Source organism: Hyperolius riggenbachi, chromosome 1 (genome assembly GCF_040937935.1).
Source record: "Hyperolius riggenbachi isolate aHypRig1 chromosome 1, aHypRig1.pri, whole genome shotgun sequence".
NCBI classification, from domain to species: Eukaryota; Metazoa; Chordata; class Amphibia; order Anura; family Hyperoliidae; genus Hyperolius; species Hyperolius riggenbachi.
In genome coordinates this window covers 629315810-629336473 of record NC_090646.1, presented here as the reverse complement: position 1 = coordinate 629336473, position 20664 = coordinate 629315810, and the positions used below count along the sequence as shown (strand labels likewise).

Genomic DNA, 20664 nt, shown 5'->3' with positions numbered 1-20664 from the left:
AGCTCTGCCTCCCCCAGCCGTAAAATCCACGACCAAGAAAGTTCAATTTCAGCCACGAGGATGCTGCGTTTTAGGTAGGGCATTAGGGCTAATGAAGTTAGTTAAGAAAAAATGGGATTTTAGCGAGACTTCAGTCTCTTTAAAGAGAACCCGAGGTGGGTTCTAAGAATGCTATCAGCACACAGAGGCTGGGTCTGCATATAATGCCCAGCCCCTGTTTCTTTACTGCTGTTCTCCCCCACACGCTCTGCTGTGCCCCCATAAATAAAACGCTGTGCTATTAACACACAGCGTGTCGCAGCTGGCTGTTAAACCTTTACCAGTGTCAGTCTCGCCGCTCCCCCGCCTCCTCCATAGCGCCGCTCCCCGCCTGCGTCCCTTTCCTCCCTGCTGATTGGTTCCATAGTTGAGTACTTCACTCATTTTTTTTTTTTTATTTTTTTTTAAGCTCATGTCAGTATTGCTTAAGCTATCTGTGTGGATTTCCACAAATCATGCGCTGATGGTGGTAGTTGTGGATGGGAAGCCCTGCATGTGACTGTCACCCAAAACATTCATAAATTATTTTGGTTGATGAAACCGCTTAAACATTTTTGGATTCTAGTTTATCCTGGTAAAGCTGGCGTTTCACCCTCTGAAGTCTGTGGCCTCAATTCACGGAGCATTATCAAACGTTTATCAAACACTTTATCAAACGTTTGATAATTTACCTCATGGGTAAAATCTCATTTTAAATTCACTAAGGTGTTATACATTCATTGAACGTTTTATCGATAAAACATTCAATAAATGTATAACACCTTGGTGATTTCAAAATGAGATTTTACCCATGAGGTAAATTATCAAACGTTTGATAGTGTTTGATAAACGTTTGATAATGCTCCGTGAATTGAGGCCTAAGCACCGTTTCTATATCTAGTGACCCCCTCTGTGGTTCAGCAGCAGTAGAAGGCCTGTCTTGTGCTGTTTCCCTGCTGTAGTGTGCAGCTTGGATCGCTTCCTTCTGTTGTGTTCCTCTGACAGGAACTGCGCAGCTGTTGTTGCTGCGTGTGTTTTCTCGGGTCAGGAAGTCTGAAGAAGAAAGACAACAAAGTCGCCTTAAAAAAGAAAAAGGAAGCGGCACACAGCATCTATTTCACTTTTTGTGCCGTTAACCCCTTGCGCCACACGTCCTGTATGGCCCCAGTGTTCCTCCTGGGATATTTCTGTCATTTAGTGTCTAGCTGGAATCTCCTGTGTCAGTCCAGGATCTGATTTAAGCCATGTCCTCTTCCGGACTAAAGCATCCTTTATCAGATGGGGAGATAGATCTGACATCTGTCTGTTCTCATTAGGATTGCTGACCATAGCCTCAGACCTCCGCACTAAAAAATGCTCTATCCAGCTAGTGGCAAAACAAAGGCGTTCCTAAGCAGGCCTGATGGGGTTTTTTTTTTTTTTTTTTTATCGATTTGAGGATTGTTTCAAAATGTGCCTCAGATTTCTTGTACGTTATTGTGATATCCATATTCAAAGCGGGATTTATTGGAGATGTTTACTTAGTGGTAAAGTGTAGAAATATGAATACATACAGAATGGATACTAACAGATATAACGTCCTTCACATTTTAGAATATCTAGGCCATTTGCCAGTTACTGTACTTAAAATACAGTCAGGCAAGGGTGCGGTAATTATAATGTACCTATATATTTATAGCCATTCTGCCATTCATATTAAGGAGTTCCTACATGATAGTCTGCTGCCAGATCGACCATCAGATAGATCCTTCTCTAAATCTGATCACACACTGCGCACAGATTTCCAATAGATTTCAGCCTAGCCTGCAGTAGTGAGCGTTGCATGCTGACCTGTCATGCTGGGACGTCTCCTCCACCACGAGTGCCTGTACTGCGTTACACCAGCTCATGTAGTGATGTCAGTACATCCGGCGGTGGCATGGGGTACAGGAGCTTGTGGTGGCAATTCAATAGGACCCTGAAGGAGGTGAGGAGTAACACACTCACCATGGGGCTGGGGGGAGATGCATGCAATATTCTTGTGGGGGAAGCTGACTTTGTTAGGCCCCGTTCACATCACAAACGCGGATGGCCACGCATGCGGAACGCAACGCATGCCATCCGCGTTTGTGTGCGTTGCGTGGCTGATCCCATCACTGAAAAGTGAATGGGACAGCCGCGCGTTTTTACAAAAAATGCGTGCAGCATGCGTTCACGGACCGCACAGGTCCGGAACGCATGCAGTGTGAACATCAGACAGTGCACTCTATGCACTGTCTGATGTCGTGCGTGTTGGCCACCTGCACGTGTTTTCAAAACGCGGCTGGAAACTCGTGCAGTGTGAACGGGGCCCTAGTTGTCAGGAAATCGGAACGCAATTGCAACAGCAAACCCTATCGAGCCCTTTTGACCTGCATTTTTCCAGCATGCCAGATTGATCTTTTTTTACTCGATTTGACGGGAAATCTATCGAAATGATCAATCGTGTGGCCCTGTTGGGGCATCAGTTTCTGTCAGATTTGATCATTCTGGTCAAATAGGCAATATATTGACTCCGAAAACTGAGTAATGTATGGGCACCCTTGGAGTATGCGTTTGTTGCTTGTGTGTGTTCTGGTCAATTATTGGTTTACTGTAATATACATTTAAGAGTCTGTGTTTATCCTTGTCAAGTATGCTTTCCTGTTGAAGTGTGTTCCGCTGGCGTATCCCCTAACACCCCCCACTGTGAGCAGACCAGTGTCTCCAGTTCCTCAGCAGAGATCAAGCACTGAGCTCTTCTGCTAAGCTTTGCTCTTATCCAGTTTCCCGTCCTAGTTCACTGAAAAGGATTTTCTCCAAGGGGTTCCTCTCTCTACAGGAAGGATAGTGTTGGGGCTGCTTGCCATATGCTGGACATTATCAGGTCTTTCCTCATCACAATGGACCGGCCTCCCCATGGACAAGGTTGCATTCTGCACAGGCGCTCAGTCTGCACATTACGTTCATATGGATTCAGCTAGGCCAGTTAAGAAAATCAGACTAGTCCGTGTATAACTTGCATAGAGTAGTGTATCTAGAATGGACAATCTATGTACAGTGTGTGTGTTGCAGAAGGCCTGTGGATAGGTTGGGTTTGTCTAAAATCTGGAATTTTAAGCCCAATGTAAATTCTGACTAGCAATTTGCCATAAGGGAAGATTGGTTCCTGTTATCGGGAACCTGAAGTGGGAAGTAATCTCAGTAACTAACATTCTGTACAGATCACCTGGCAGAACTAAAGATGTCACCACCAGTGATACATTTCAGAATGTAAATCGGGGAGGAGAAAGATTCACTGACTAAATCTATAAATGATTTTTGTAAACGATGAGCATTTTTATGAATTCTATTATTTTCACTACAGTTCCTCTTTAACACCAGTTGCCTGGCTGTCCTGCTGATCTTCCTGGCTTCAGTGGTGTCTGAATCACCCAGCTGAAACAAGCATGTGGGAAATCCATTCAAACTTCCAACATTTGATCTCCATGCTTGTTCAGGGTCTATGGCTAAGCATATTAAGGCTGTTACACACTATATAGTTTCCAATCAGATCAACGGGTCTAATCGATCATTTCTGGCATGTCAAGTCTGCTTCCGATCAAGAACGGGACCGATTTTGTGCAGTACTGATCTGAAAATCAATCCCATTCTTGATTAGGAGCAGAACCAACATACCGGTTATTGATTCGACCCATCGAGTTGATGCACAATTGCATCATGTGTACCAGGCATTGGAGGCAGAGGCACAGCAGGACAGCCAGGCAATTTATATTGTTTAAAAGGAGAGAAGCGTCAGTCTCCATATCGCCACGGACTACCGGCCGGTATTCCCAAATGTAAATCTGTCTAGCTGCGGCTATTTCTGGTCTCCTCCACGGCTTCATCCGAACACTGAGTGTGCGGTGCCATACATGCGATGGTGCTTGGGGGAGACAGGAGGAGGAGTCTGGACAGATGAGTTTACAATGCACGGCCACTGGAGTGGGGGAGGGGTGTGAGGAACACGCACTGAAAGAGAAACCATAACCAAGAATTGAACTTCGTCCCAATCAGTAGCTGATACCCCTTTACCATGAGAAATCGATTCCTTTCCTCATATGGATCATCACGGGGCTCTCTATGGCTGATATTGTGGTGAAATCCCTGCCACAGTGTGATGTCAGCACCTAGATACTGACATCACACTAGGAAGCATTGTTGCATTGTGGGAAATAACAGTTGTTTCCAACTGACAAAATTGCATCATCTCTTTCCACTGACATCACCTGCCAGCAGTAAAGATGTCGCCATGCGATTTAATGTCAGACTGTGAATCAGGGAGATGAAAGATTTTACAATGGACGAACACTGACTAATTTATAAATATTGTAAAAATGATGCACTTTCATTACTTTCACTGGAGTTCCTCTTTAACATTGGGGGGGGGGGGGGGGGCAGGTGGGAGGAATCAGTGGTGTCACAAGGCCAATTCACGATCATTTTCATGCTGAAAACGATCGGGAATCGGCCTGAGGTGTATGAGTAGCCAACAGATCTCTTTCTGATTAGAATTGATAAGGCAGAGCTCTGGCTGGTGTGGTGGGAAGACTTGTTGCCAGGGGTTACTGTGATTTCCTCATGAGCACTGCTGCATAGCTTGTATGGTTGATGAGAGGACCTCTGTTGCGAAAAGCGAAAAATACAATTTAAAATACATGTTAACATATACAAAGAAGTATGTTTGTTTTCTTCCGGAGTTAAATGAGCCATAAATTACTTTACTCCTATGTTGCTGTTACTTACAGTAAGTAGTAGAAATCTGACATTACCGACAGATTTTGGACTAGCCCATCTTCTCATAGGGGGTTCTGAGGGTTTTCTTTGTTTGAAAGCACTTGGTGAATGGCAGTTGCTCCGTCCAACTGCCAAAAAGTGTACAATGAGCAGGGAGGCTGGCCAGCATCATTGTATACATTTTTTCCAAGGAATGTCTTTATAAAGAATATAGGCCATGCTGAGAACCCCCCCCCCCCCCCCCCCCCCCTCCATGGAGATCTGAACTAACCCAAAACCTGTCGGTAATGTCAGATTTCTACTGCCTACTGTAAGTGACGGCAACCTAGGAAAAGCCATTTATGGCTCATTTTACTCTGGAGGAAATGTACTACTTATTTTTGTGTTGAATTTTTTTAAGATTTTTCGCGACAGTTCCTCTTGAAGGTTGCACTGGGCTGATTTGGACTCTATGCTGCTGGGCCCAGTAAAAGGTTCTCTGGCAACCTTATCCAGCCTTGTCCTTCCTTACAGAACCAGCCGCCTCAGCCATCCTGTCCATTTATTTCTCTTTCTGTGAAAGGTTATTGATTGTGCTGAAGCCTCCCTGTCCTCTGCTTTCCCTGCGTCTACAACGGCCCTCAGCACTTCTGCTCTAAAAAGCAAACGAGCAAATATTTCCCCGAGTGCTGCATACGTGCCGCCCTCCAGCCAGTTGGAATTAATCTCTCAGTAATTGTAATAGGAGAGCGGGGAAGCGATGCGGATGGGCTGCGGTTTGTGTGCCATGGCATATCCTGGATGGCCGCGCTTTCTCAACTCTGATATTTTTCCCCTTTGTCTTCCTGCAGCCGTGACATGGAAAATAAAGAAACCCTCAGGGGGCTGCAGAAAATGGACGACCGCCCAGAGGAGCGTATGATCAGGGAGAAGCTGAAGGCGACCTGCATGCCAGCCTGGAAGCACGAATGGCTGGAGAGGAGGAGCAGGCGAGGCCCTCTGGTAAGCTAAACACACTGGCCTCTCAGGTCAGCGGTGAATAGAGCACATGCAGCCTCTGGACAGGCAGCTGTGAGGGGAACTGCTGCATGCCCTTATGTTCTATGTGGGAAGGGTTTCCATATGATTTTAAAGGACAACTGAAGTGAGAGGGATATGGAGGCTGACATATTTATTTTCTTTTAAAGGGGCACCATGAAGAAAGATTGTAAAATGTGCAATATGTGCAAACAGAAGTACATTTTTTTCCCAGAGTAAAATGAGACCTAAATTACATTTCTCTTATGTTGCTGTCACTTACACTAGGTAGTAGAAATCTGACAGAAGTGACAGGTTTTGGACTAGTCCATCTCTTCATAGGGGATTCTCAGCAAGGCTTTTATTCTTTATAAAGATATTCCCTAAAAAGGATTTAAACAATGATGCTGGCCAGCTTCCCTGCTCGCTACACAGTTTTTTAGTTGAACAGAGCAACTGCCATTCACTAAGTGCTTTTGAAAATAAATCCCTGACAATCCCCATGAAGAGATAGACTAGGCCAAAACTTGTAACTTCTGTCAGACTTCTAGTACCTACTGTGACAGCAACATGGGAGAAAAGTAATTTATAGGTCATTTTACTCTGGAAAAAACATACTTCTTTTTTGTATGTATATGTTTGCACATATTTTACATTTTACAATTTTTCGCCATAGAGCCCCTTTAAAGAGACTCCGTAACAAAAATTGCATCCTGTTTTTTATCATCCTACATGTTCCAAAAGCTATTCTAATGTGTTCTGGCTAACTGCAGCACTTTCTACTATGACAGTCTCTGTAATAAATCAATGTATCTTTCCCCTGTCAGACTTGTCGGCCTGTGTCTGGAAGGCTGCCAAGTTCTTCAGTGTTGTGGTTCTGCTATGAACTCACCCTTTCTGGCCCCTCTATGCACACTGCCTGTGTGTTATTTAGATAAGAGAGAAGAGAGAAGCTGCTCTAATCAGCTGGATAAATCGTCCTCTGAGCTGGCTGGGCTTTCACATACTGAGGAATTACAAACAAGGGCAAAGCTGTTTGCAAGAAGAAAAGAGCAGCCTGAAACTTCAGTGCATGGGGGAAAGAAACACACAAATGATCTCTTGAGATTCAAAAGGAATGCTGTATACAGCCTGCTTATGTATGGATGTATTTTCTATGTGTAGACATACTGTACATCAACCTACTTCCTGTTTTGGTGGCCATTTTGTTTGTTTACAAACAAACTTTTTAAAACTGTTTTTAACCACTTTTAATGCGGCGAGGAGCGGCGAAATTGTGACAGAGGGTAATAGGAGATGTCCCCTAACGCACTGGTATGTTTACTTTTGAGCGATTTTAACAATACAGATTCTCTTTAAGCAATACCAGTTGCCTGAAGGACTTTGGAGTCTGTACAAAAATCATCCAACTCCGACTCCTCAAGCAATGACTCTGACTCTTACTCCAGGTACCTTTAAATTTGCTCTGACTCCTCGACTTAGAGGGCCCATGCTCACTTTGGCAATTTGCGAGTTATTCTTGGTAATCGCCAAAGCAATAGCGCTCTTAAAAGCCCTAGCTCAGTATTAATACGATTCCCGCCAATCGCTGGTTTTTCGCGATTAGCGGCAACTGCACAATGTGTTCCCTGTAGCATTTTGTAGCAATTGAGGAGTGATCGCGATACAGTACTTATAAAAGTGCTGATCGCGAGAGTATACAGTGATTTATTTTTTTTTTTACACCGCTAATCGCGGTAAACTCACCCATGCTAAGCGCTATGGTTTTGCGCTTTAAGTGTGAATAGGCCCTAATACTTTTAGCCATAGACCCTGAACAAGCATGCGGCAAATCAGGTGTTTGACAAGATTAGCTGCATGCTTGTTTCTGGTTTTATTCGGACACTTCTGCAGCCAGATAGACCAGCAGGACTGCCAGGCAACTAGTATATTGTGTAAAAAGAAATAAATATGGCAGCCTCCATATTCTTCTCACTTCAGTTGCCCTTTAAAGCTGCAACGTGCCTTCTTGCAGTAAAATGCTTTTCCACAAACCGACCCACAGATGTGTCTTGGCGGTCGCCTTCATTTTTTGGGATTATTTTTGTATTAAATTGAGAACACCACCTTCTGCAGCCCTGTACAGAGTATAAAACGGAGGATATTGGGGAGCATAGATACAGAAGTAGCTGAACACTGTATAATTGGGGAGTTCAGCTATAAATGTACAAATACATAGTGGATGTGTGGTTTTGAGATGTTATCAATAGCGCTACTGTTGAAATAAGTACAAGCCACACTACGGGGAGGAACTTTTCCTCTTGCAAACTTAAGCCTCGTACGCCTGTATGAGGAATGTCACCAGCGAGGGATTGTTACTCGATCTCTTGGGTGACAGTGCTTGGCAGGAACAATAGATGCATCACTAGCAGGGCTGGAACAAGGTCTTTCAGCACTACTGCCAGAGATACAAAAGTGTGACTCTCCCCACTCCAGAGTTGTGCCTGCCCAAGTATAGAGAGCAGATATGGACCCATTGGGCATGTCCCCCATTCCCCCAGTATAGGTTGCTAGATGGTGTAGTATTACGCCACCCAGTCAGCTGGCCAGAGAGTGAGCTGAATGGACTGCTCGTCTTACTGCCGCTGAAATTCTTGGCGGCGTTAAATACTATTCCCCCTCTGAGTCATAGCAACTTAAAGGGACACATCATTCAGATGCCCTCCCCAGTTTTGATAGCCAGATGAACCACCATGGGTGACGTTCCCTCAGGGCTATGGGCCCAGAGGCTGATGCCTCCTCTGCCCTGGGCCGTGCCTGGCTGCTAGCCTCTAGCCTAGTGACATGTTCTGTTGCTATGCGGGAGTGTGGTAAATGAGCCGAAGGAGCGGCACCATACTGACGTCACATAGCTGGCGGGGTGAGCAAGAGAAACCATGCACTTGGCCAGTTTTTGACTGGATCGCTGGCATTAGGAGGGCTGCGGTATGCATGCTGGATTCTCGGCAGAGGCTGAGGCTGCCTCTGTTGAGTTTCATCTAGCATGTGTATGGGGTTTTCCAGTCTAGAGAGATGTTAGTGTCTGTCGGATCCCGTAGCGTAGGCAATGCAGGCAAGCCACTTTCAATGGGAGCATCTCGGCAGATGTTCTTTCCCCTTAATTAGCTGCAGTCTGGAGCACCAGTGTCGCTATTTGCGCTGTTTTCTCTTTTTTTTTACGCATATAAACTTGTATGATCAGCTGTACAGCTCTTGATGGGCTACATGCCCAAGATAGGTTTTCCTTTCTTGAAGTGATGAGAATGAGGTGAGAATCTAGCATCAGTATAGGTATCCCACTGTTGACTTTGTATTATCTGCAGTGGATATCTTTCCCCCCCCCACCTCCTTTCCCATAAAGTAGAACACTGCATCTCTGTGGACATGATCGCCAAGCTTCTGATTCTAGCTTACAAATCACTTGCAGCTTGAAATTGAGTCAATCAAATGCACTTCCTGACAGTTTTGATTGTTTTTAGTTATTATTTTGTTTACAAAACAAGTTAGACAAAAGTTATAAATAGCAATGCAGGGCAGGGTGGTAATACATACACATGGCTTTAATGCAGCTCCAGTACTGACCACAATGGCAGTGGGAGGAGATGGGTTGGGCTAGTTGACCTGCTTTGTGCTGGATTAGGACCTCCCACCCTACTGACAATAAGGAGCTACTGGGTACAACCTGACAGAACTCAGGCAGGTACTTTGATCATGTGACTGCCTTGTCACACACTACTGCGAGGCAATGATTCATTCATTGCTAGTGAAAGGATATGATTTCCACTGTTTTCATTTTTAGTCCCCCCCCCCTCCTTTTTTTGTGTGTTTAATGTGCTCCAGTATGCAAAAAAGCCTGTCTCCACTCGGCCGGTTTTTTGAATGAGTTGTCTGACAGTGCTGCATTGCTGTCCATTGTTTTTCTGCAAGTGAAAAATGCATTGAAGTGTGAAGTAGCCCATTGATTAACATTGGTTGCAGTTTTCCTGTGCAGATGCCCAGAAAAACTGACAAGTGAAGACAGGCCTGCAGAGTATTCACATTTGTGTATTTCTGATTTTGCTGTACAGGTGGTAAAGCCAATTCCAGTGAAAGCTGAAGGGACAGAGACTCCTAAGTCAGACTCCTCCACGGATGGCTCCGTGAACGGATCAGCTCCTATTGTGAAGGGGAGAAGGAGCCCCTCCCCCAGCAGCTCATCCAGCTCTTCCAAATCCAAGCCGGAATCTCCAAGCATGAGGAGGAGAGGACTGTCACCTGTCCCTGTAAGTCGTGTACACCTCTACACAGCACTGTCATCTGTACTGTACACTCATACATGGAACTGACACCTGTCCCTGTAGGTCCTGTACACTCCTGCACAGAACTGTGTCCCCTATCCCTTTAAGTCCTGTACACCCCTACAAAGAACAGTGTCACCTGTACCTGTAGGTCTTGTACACTCCTACATGGAACTGTCTCCTGTCCATTAAGATCCTGTACACCCCTACACAGGACCGTGTCACCGGTCCTTGTAGATTCTGTACATTCCTACATGGAACGGTCACCTGTACCTGGTAAGCCATGTACACCCCTAAACGAAATCATGAACCATCTCACAGAGCTACAGACATGTATACTTTCAGCAATCTACAGCATGGTAGGTTATGAGATTTTACTTCAAGCTCATGGATTTGTGCCCTTATTTTTGCATACTCACATAAGCCCCATTCAATGAGTCACCGGCATGATTACAGCCCTGGAGGCCCTAATTATTTGCAGCGCACAGTTTATCTTGGACTGTTGGCGTAATAGTTGCTGAAATAGTGGCCACATCCCCCAGAATTTGATAACTGGTCAGTACATTTTGGTATCTAGGTGGATCCGCAAAAACGTGTGTGTGTGTGTGTGTGTGTGTGTGTGTGTGTGTGTGTGTGTGTGTGTGTGTGTGTGTGTGTGTGTGTGTGTGTGTGTTGCTCCCTCTGAGAGAGCCAGATGCGAAATGGTTTTATTTGCTCTATATGCATAATTTCTGCACTATATAGTTCTCCTATAGTCCATTTTTTTTTCTTCTTTTCTTTATTTTTTTATTGTGCAGTTTCAGAGCGGCCGTACAACTCCACCAAGAAGAGCTCCCTCTCCAGATGGCTTCTCTCCCTATAGCCCTGAGGAGACCAGTCGCCGGGTCAACAAAGTCATGCGAGCAAGACTGTATCTGCTGCAGCAAATAGGACCCAATTCATTTCTGATTGGTGGAGACAGCCCAGATAATAAATACAGAGTTTTCATTGGACCTCAGGTAAGGCTGGGGAATGTCAACCTAGATCAAATGTTTTTGTCACCAATCAACATCAAGTGGGCGTGTAATAAAAATCTCCCAAGTCTTGGAAGGGTTTATGTTGTTCCTTTTTAATTGCCGCATGGCTGGGTGGCCAGTCAGTACTGCCACTGCTGAGAATCTAGCATGAGTATCCTGATGCAATGGTGATAAATCCGACTGGCAGTCTGGTATGTGCGTCACTCTGTTGTCCTTCCCCTCTGTAGCATCAGATTGCATGGCAAGCCACAGGTTTATACCCGCCTAGTGACCAGGCCATTTTTTTTTTTTCAGTTCAGCACTGCACAGCTTTAACTATTTTTTGCTCGGTTATACAACTTGCCACCAAAATGAATTTTACCTCCTTTTCTTGCCATTAATGGAGGAATTTTTGGGTGGTCTCTTATTGATTGCTGCAATTTGCTCTATTGCATTATTATCAGCCTAATAGAGGGATTAGATTGTGAGCCAATCAGAGGAACAGCTAAGTGACAGGGCTGTCCCCTGTACAGCGGTGCGCTAGATCGCAGCGCTTTACAAGTGTCTGTCTTTGTTTTTCTTTTACATTGCTGTCTGCCAGCTCCGATCATGGCTGACAGGCTGCGAATGGATCCCCGCTCTGTGTATTTGCAGGGAACGGGCGTGCGAGAGAACGCTCCTTCCTGCTAATTCTCGCCCACCACTCTTGACGCCAATCACCATTAGGTGGTCCCAGGAGAGCCACTCTGTCGTCACCCATCGGCATTAGACTGTCACAGATTGGTTAATGCCTAACACTTATCGATCTTTCACTGGCACTGCCTAACCCTTACACACACCTAACGCTTATGATCATCTCGCCCCCCCCCGTCCCTATTTCCTAACCCTATAGACCCCCCTCCCCAAATATGTAGTAGCAATAGCATGGTGGGTGGGCCCGGTGCCCACTATTTGATCGGGTGTCTTTCGCTCCCGCTTTGCTGAGTGGCTATTAACTTTGCTGCCTATGGCATGCTGTTTTTGCCGGTGAGCCCCCGCAGCCCTTTTTACAAGCTTCGCCTCCTAGAACTCTCCCTCTTTCATGCACTATAATATTATGACCGCTAAGTACTTGGATGATCTCTTGGGAAAACCACAAAAATAGTGCTGCACAAACATCAGTTCACTGACCTGCAGGCCGCTGTGCCCACCTCACTGGCGCTTGTGTTACTAGACTTCACTCACCTGATACAAAGTCCAACTATTTATGCCGCCAAAAACTTCTCAGCCAGTGATGTCCCGGTATATGCTAGGGCTGTTTTCCAGCTACGTTTTCTCATGGGACTCCTGGATGTTGTGGGCATCTTTATACAGACTGTGACTCAGAATAATTAGTTGCAGCTCTATGTATTATTTCACAACGGCAGTACTGCTAGAGGGCAGTTGGGTAATGTGGATCTCCGGCCAGAAGAAATTCCCTTCAGTGCTTTTTACTGGTGATGCCACATAAAGTGAGTGAAGTGTTGCAGCAGTATAAACATGAAACCGGTTCTAACTCACTATTACAATAAAGTCATTTTTTTTACAAGAAATATTAGACATGCCTTGCTTGATGTCTTAACCCTTTAACAGCCAATTTATTTAGTGGCTTGCAAGTGCTCCAGGCCAATTTATTTTAGCACATTTTGTATTTCTTATTTGTTACATTTCCTTGCTAATAATTAGTACTGCTGTAATATGTATTGCTGTAATCTGTGTATTTATGGCCTTTTGTCACGAGAGGGCAGTGGGAGACAGTAACAGAGTACTTTTGCTTTCAGTTTTTGTATTTTCTGCTAGCAAAGAGACATCAATGCATTCCAAGTATTTACAGCACAATGAGATCTGCCAACGGAGGTCAAAAGTGGTGCCCTTATGTCAAATGAGATAATTCTTTGATGCCGCTAATGGGTTAAATGGTCTCTCAAGCAAAAGATAGTTGGGTGCTTAATAAGAAGGAAATTGATCTGCACAAAATACGTTTTGATATGTGTTCTTAAAGTGTATTTGCGAGGAAAAAATTGAAAATCACAGATATTGACCTCAGTAGAGGATGGCCTCTGGATTATACAGAGCCCTCCTCAACCGCAGAGATCCAGTGTGGGAACACATTCAAAATAGCTTGTTGAGTAGTCCATGTACAAGCGTGGCTGCACTGCGCATTGGGCAAGTACGGCCTGTGCGGTAGCTCTGAGCTGCTCGCGCATGGCTTTTTCCTCCATGCATAAGCGACTCTGTTAGGGCCAGTGCACACCAAATAGCGCTAGCATAATCACAAACGCTCAGCGCTGTTTGAAGTGATTTTCCTTAGCGATTCTAGGCATGTGTCCAGCGGTTTTCCAATCGTGCCTAGTGATTTTTGGAGTGTTTTGGCGTAGTGTTTATTTCTTGTTACAGTAGAGCTGTAACTGAACAGCTTCTGTAACAAAAACGCTTGGAAAATCGCCCTGTTCTAGTGCTTTTCAGAGCGATTTTTCCACTTTCCTATACTTATTGAGGCTGAATCACCTCAGAAATCAGCAGAAATGCTGCTTTACGTTTGGGAGAAAATCACATCGCTCTGTTGTGATCCATCCCATTCACATACATTAGCCAACAGCTTTTCGAAGCACTAGGGCTTTTAAAAGCGTTTAGAAGCGCTCTTGGTGTGCACCAGCCCTTACTGTGCAGACGACGTGGGCTGTACTTGAGCCGGTTTTTGTACCTGCAAAATAAATGGTCAAAAATTGCTGGGTTGGCTTATTTGCAGGTCAGTTCTGTGCATCCTCATACATGTTCCTGGTCCATTTATAAGAAATATAAGCATCTTAAAGGACAACTGAAGTGAGAGGGATATCGAGGCTGCCATATATATTTACTTTTAAGCAATACCAGCTCTGTTGAAGTATTTGGCTGCAGTAGTGTCTCAATAACACCAGAAAGAAGAGTGCAGCTAATTTTGGCAGATCTGACAATATCATAAGCACTTGATCTGCACATGCTTGTTCGGGGTCTATGACTAAAAGCATTAGAGGCAGAGGATCACCTGGACAGCAAGTCAACTTGTATTGCTTTAAAATAAAATAAAATAAATATGGCAACCTTTCTATCCCTCTCACTTTAGTTGTCTTTTAAGACAATGTTTAGTGGGGTGACAGTTGCAATGTTTAGTTTTGTAAACTACAATTTTGCTTATGAATCAGATTCTATATATTATCTGCAGCTGTGTTGGGCTGGAGTTCCCCTTTAGTGAGTGTTGGTGTTCAGAGAGGAGTTCGCTGAGGAAGCCAAGACTTCTATCTTCAGCTTTGTAAGTTGCTGTCATCCTCCCCCTGCCCACATTTAGCACAGAAGAACTCTATACAGCCTAAAGACCAGCAAGTGAAGCTGCTAAGGGCTTGCCACGTTCAGTTCAGCGCTAGCATGGTATTATCTTGTCCTGCGTGTCTCTGATAGCGTATAATTGTTGCCTCACTCTCTCTTGCAGACCTGCAGCTGCGGCAGGGGGGCGTTCTGCATCCATCTCCTCTTCGTCATGCTACGGGTTTTTCAGCTGGAGCCGTCAGACACAATGCTGTGGAGGAAGACCTTGAAGAATTTTGAAGTATGCTAATTCTGCGCACATTGTCTGAAAGAAAATGATTGTATTGTAGCAGCAATTTGCAGTGCTCCCATTCCAGCGCCTCCCCCCTCACAGCCCAACAGGAAAGTGGTCTGCAAGTGTGCACAGCAGCCTCTGATTGCTTGCAGACCAGAGAGGCTGAAAAATGAGCCTTTTTGTTGGGCTAGAATACTATATGGGGGTTTATGAGGAGAAATATAAACAAAGGGCTCATAGAATTGTCTGGAATACAGATGTATAATGCAAATGCCTCCATTTTTTTTAAAGAGGGTTCTCCATGGTTTTATTTTTTTTACTTCTGAGTTTGATGACTCTCTCATATATAGCTCTCCTGCCATCATCAGGTTAATTCTGGAATTGCATCTCATACATTCAGAATGGTTTATTGAAAGGGAACATAAAGCAAGAGGTATGCGGAGGCTGCCATATTTATTTCCTTTTAAACAATACCAGTTGCCTGGCAGTCCTGCTGATCTATTTGGCTGCTGTAGTTACTGAATCACACACCTGAAACAAGCATGTGGCTGATCTAGTCAGACTTCAGTCAGAAACATCTGATCTGCATGCTTTTACAAGGTCTATGAATAAAAGGATTAGAGGCAGAGGATCAGCAGGACAGACGGGCAATTTGCATTGTATAAAGGACCACTCCAGCCAAAAAAAGTAAGTTGTTAAAATCTGACAGAACAGACAGGTTTTGGACTAGTCCATCTCCTTATGGGGTATTCTCAGGGTTTTCTTTTTTTAAAGCATTTCCTGAATGGTAGTTTAACTGCCAAAATAGTAAGATGCCAGCCAGCTTCCCTACTCACTTGCACACTGTTTTCAGTTAGACTTAGCAACTGCTGTTCAGGAAATGCTTTTAAAAACAAAGAGAATCCCCCATGAGGAGATGGACTTGTCCAAAACCTGTCGGTTCTGTCAGATTTTAAATGCTTACTTTTTTCACCATAGTGGTTCTTTAAAAGGTAATAAATATAGCAGCCTCCTTATCCTTCTCACTTCAGGTTTCCTTTAAGGCTTTTTTTTTTTCGTAGTCATAGTCTAAACTTCTACTACAGTATAGGGCCAGTTCTTTGGGAAGTAAGTTTACCTGCCGGTATGTATGTTGGGATTTGTGAGGTGTTCCTAGAGAAACCCCCCCACGATCGGTGGGGGAATATATAAAATCCATGAAAATTGCATGCTCTCCGGGACTCAACCTCCCTGGCGGTAATCCCGAGTAATACACTTGGGCTAGCCGATGGGAGCTCTATGCAGAGTTTAGCACGCAGCGTGAGCCTTTACTCATCTCCCGGGGGATCCAGACGTCTGTAGCCGTTCTCCTTCCTGTCCTCCGAGGCTCTGAATCACTCTGGTGAGATCGCCGTCATCAATCTCCCTACAGAGTTACAGCGCCACCTGGAGGACCGAGGTAAAATTGCAGAGCTGGAGCCCAGGGAGGTGACTGAGAGCAGGGGCTGCTGCTTTTAGGATCTGAAACATTTTAAAAGGACCCTAAAATCTGGAAATAATCATACCGCTGGGGGGTTAAACCTGTTGCTCCATCGCAACAAGGCAACAGTGCTATCCACTCATTTCCCACACTGCCTGAAAGTTGCATACAGTAAGCACTTTTTTGTTGGTTTTGTTACTGTAATTTAATTCACGACTTTACTCAAACTCTGAACTGGATTTGGGAGCGAACCAAACTCTTGCCAGTTCTCCACAATCGTTTACGCCCAAATCCTCATGCCTTTTTGTTAGATGTACGCCTGCAGATAGACGCCAGTTTTACAGTAAGGGTGACACAGCAGAAGTTTCTTCTGGGAGACCGCATCAAAAATGCATTACTGTAGTTCTGCAGGAAGTGCTCTGTGTGTTTTTTTTTTAATTAATTAAATAAAATCATAGTTGAAGATGCAGAATCCTCAACGGAGGTGGATCTGAGCTAGGCGTACCTCCACAAATTAAGTTTTAGTATTTAGGTAATCTTATTACTGACGAGGCGGGATGGTCAATGAGAGGAATAGGCAAATTATGCAGTTTGAAAATGGACCAGTGGAATGGCACCTTGGCGGGATTTGATTGGTCCTTTACAGGCTGCATAAATTTACAGCTTACTGACCAACCCTACTGACAAGTTGGCAAGAAAAACACTGGGTAGGTAGAACTTTTAGCAGCAATCATTTCAAATAAGTTTTCAGCATCAAAAAAAGTTGGAAGAAGTTTCACTGTGCTAAAACCTCCCACCCCAAAAGTTCTATGCTTCCACTAGCTGCAATTTGTATACGGGTAGTTTACTAACACATGCTTTGCTTTGAGCAGTGAGATCTGTAGCTGGCATTTGGTGTGTTCCATCATGTGCTCTCCATGTCAGTACTTTAGTACCATGCCTCGTATCTCTTGCCTCTGTATAGATGCCATTGTTGGACCCTCCAAGGCTTCACTCTTTTTGTTGTTGTTGTTTTTTTTTCTGTTAGGTTGAAAGTTTGTTCCAGAAATATCACAGTAGACGTAGCTCAAGGATCAAAGCTCCATCTCGTAACACCATCCAGAAGTTTGTGTCACGCATGTCCAATTCTCATACATTGTCTTCATCCACCACCTCCACATCTAGCTCAGATACCAGGTTTGTACATATGGTCATTATCATCTCCCACTTGCATACAGCTGAATGTGGATTTCCTCACCTGGGGCCATGTGCAATTCTCTTTTTCACCTGAGTTTTTTCCCAGGAGATAATTTTTCATCTTTGATTTTTAAATAACTTTCCAGTACTTTTTCAACTAAAAAAGTACCAAAAAGTTGGTGAAAAGGTACTATTAAAATTATTTTGAGCATATTCTTGCCATCTGGGGGCTTAAAATGCATTTTATTGACCAGTTTAAAAATATCACCTAGGAGTAAAGTTAGGTGAAAAAGTGAATTGCATATGGCCCTAGATCTCTTCTCCAGGCTCACTCACTGTCACAGCTGCTAGAACCCAATCATCCCTCTGTTAGGGGAAGCAATGCAAAACTGGGGATGAGCTCAGCATACACGGGGTGATAATTGCCTGATTTTGGTTAGCCGGTCTTATTTCTCCCCAGTCTAAAGCTGACCATACACTTAAAAAAATTGATTCCTACCACACACATCACACACTTTTTTTTTTTTTTTTATATTTCAGCAAGGAATCAATTGAACAGTAGTGTACCATGAAATGCAACGCTATGGCCCATCATTTATCCTTTGCTCCTGCCCCACACCCAATCAACCTAGATTTTCTATACTGTCTGATCAATTTTGACAAATCAAAGTATCGATCAAACATTTAAAGGAATTCATTCCCATCTGGTTGAATCAAAAGTGGAAATCTGTGTATGGGTACCTTTAAAATCGATTCCTTCGGCACTGTATCTCAGGTTTAGCAGAAACCTGTCAGTCATCGATCTAGAATTGTACAGCGCAGAGCTATGCGTTATTCGATCCCTGGCCACTCCTTGCTTTATAGAGGCAGAGGATCAGCAGGACATAAATATGGCAGCCTCCATACCCCCCTCACTTCAGCGAGAGGGATATGGAAGCTGCCATATTTTCTTTTTAGCAATACCAGTTTCCTGGCTGTTCTGCTGATCCTCTCCCTCTAATATTTTTAGCCATAGACCCTGAACAAGCATGCAGCAGATCAGATGTTTCTGACATTATTGCCAAATCTGACAAGATTAGCTGCACGCTTGTTTCTGCTGTGATTCAGACAATACTGCACACAAATAGATCACCAGGGCTGACAGGCAACTGGCATTGTTTAAAAGAAAATATATATGGCAACCTCCATATTCCTCTCACTTCAGTTGTCCTCTAAGCTTTTGAACCGATATTTTTGCAGGTCTGTGTGTACAGTTTGCTCCATTCACAATACAATGGACCTGCCGGGAACAATGATGTATCCTAAGGATGTGCTGTGGTCTCTTGTAGTCTGCTGTCCCCCAACAAATGACACCAGTTGTATTGCAGAAACACAACGGGCAAAGTGAACCTATCAAAAACGAATTGGTGTGAACTGGCTCACAGACAACCATTGCAAGCTGCACTCCATCTGTTTTTGTCCGCCTTCCATTCTATCAAAAGTACAGGACAGTAGGATTGGCCAAAACAGATTCCTTAGCACCGAATGATCCTAGTTCTATAGATGTGAAAAATGAGAAATAACCGAATCGCTTTGATTTCTTAATATATTGATGAGCCTTGCAGCGAATATCTTCCAACTTGCTGAAATATTTCTCTGTTTTTAATGCTTCAGCTTGAAAGATGAAGATGAGCAGATGTGTCCCATCTGCTTGCTGGGCATGCTGGACGAGGAGAGCCTGACTGTATGTGAAGAAGGCTGCAGAAACAAGTTACACCACCACTGCATGTCAATCTGTACGTCACCTTTCCTTCCGCACAACTCCACCACTGCATGGTTCTGTATTCATGCGGCAGCCACTGCCTACATCACCTGATAAGTCATATAGTCATGCCTTAAAGTAGCAGTCAAGTACACCATTATAGGCATCAAAATAGAGCATCAGAATTTCAAGTGCTCATCTGAGGTGAAAGACAGCTCAGGTGCCATACTTACCTGGAGCTTTCTTAAAGTGGATCCGAGATGAAAAAGTAACTATTACAATTAACTTGTCTATATATCTAATCTAAAGTTTAGATAGTTTACACAGCAAATCTAGCTTTAAAAGTCTGATTATTTATTGCTGTGATACAATGAAGGGCAGCCATGTTCTGTTTGTCACATTGTCACAGGCTGAGGGCTGGAGATGCTATCAGCTTGCCTGTGTGTAAATTCAGTCCCCACTCCTCCCCTCTGCCTCTGACAGCAATGGCTAGTAACCTCCTCCTCTTCCTGCCTAGACTGAGCTCCCATAAGCCCCTGCTACCTGGGACTGAGTGCCAAGGCTCTCTGAAAAGCTGTGGGCGAGGCTTTATAGGGAATTACAGTGTTAAAACAAAGTATTTGGCTTGAGGAATGCCCTATAAACTATATGAAAGGAACACAATTATGCAATGAGTAACAGTTTATCTCGGATCCACTTGAGGCCCCTCGCTGTCTCCTCGGGTGGCTCCTGTCACCTGCAATACGACCTGAAAGCCTGGCAGAGTTACGCTTCACCGCTCGATCAGGCGCGCTCATCCATCATGCTCCTGTGGCTAGAAGCGTTCTGCGCTTCCGCTGTACTACTGTGCAGGTGCAGAACACTCCCAGGGACAAACGTGTGCTGGGCCACGCATGCGCGGCAAAGTGCAACGTGGCCAGGCTCCCAGGCCGTACTGTGGGGAGACACAGAGGGACTAAGCAGCCTGAATGGGGCTTAACCTCCTTAGCGGTAACCCTGTGCTGGACACTGGGTAAGCCGCCGGAGGGTGCCGCTCAGGCCCTGCTGGGCCGATTTGCATCTTTTTTTTTTTTTTCCAAACACGCAGCTAGCACTTTGCTAGCTGCGTGTTTGTTGCGATCGCCGCCGCCGATGCGCCGCTACCCGCCGCAATACATGGCCCCCCCCCTGCATACCCCTTGCGCAGCCTGGCCAATCGGCGCCAGGCTGCGCTATGGGGTGGATCGGGATTCCCTGTGACGTCGATGACATCACTCCGTTCGTCGCCATGGCGACGGGGAAGCCCTCAAGGAAATCCCGTTCAGAACGGGATTTCCTTATGGGCAAGCGGCGCCGGCGGCGATCTGAGGGGACAGGCGGACGCCGCGGGGAGGGGGGAAGCATGTAGCTAGCGCTAGGCTAGCTACATGCTAAAGTAAGGAAAAAAAAACCCTCCCGCGCGATTCATAACGCCAGGGAGGTTAAGGAAGCCCAAGGTAAGTTTAGAACCTGCGATGGCTTGCCTCTCAGGTTCACTTTAAAGCTAACCTGTAATTTTGCAGAAGAGAAAAATCAAATACTTTTCCTCTGGATCCTAATGAGGCTTCCCCATCCTATTACATTAAGCCGATCCAGCG

General features: G+C 44.8%; 1 protein-coding gene across 1 annotated transcript in view; it reads left to right on the top strand.

Annotated features, from left to right (window-relative positions):
* MAP3K1 (mitogen-activated protein kinase kinase kinase 1) overlaps nt 1-20664 on the top strand; it is a 126336-nt gene that overhangs the window by 80685 nt on the left and 24987 nt on the right. Inside the window, exons 2-7 of the mRNA XM_068264882.1 lie at nt 5622-5772; nt 9873-10067; nt 10880-11080; nt 14562-14678; nt 17159-17307; nt 18961-19082. Of these exons, the coding sequence (XP_068120983.1) occupies nt 5622-5772; nt 9873-10067; nt 10880-11080; nt 14562-14678; nt 17159-17307; nt 18961-19082 (935 nt within the window). The remainder of the gene's footprint in view (nt 1-5621; nt 5773-9872; nt 10068-10879; nt 11081-14561; nt 14679-17158; nt 17308-18960; nt 19083-20664) is intronic.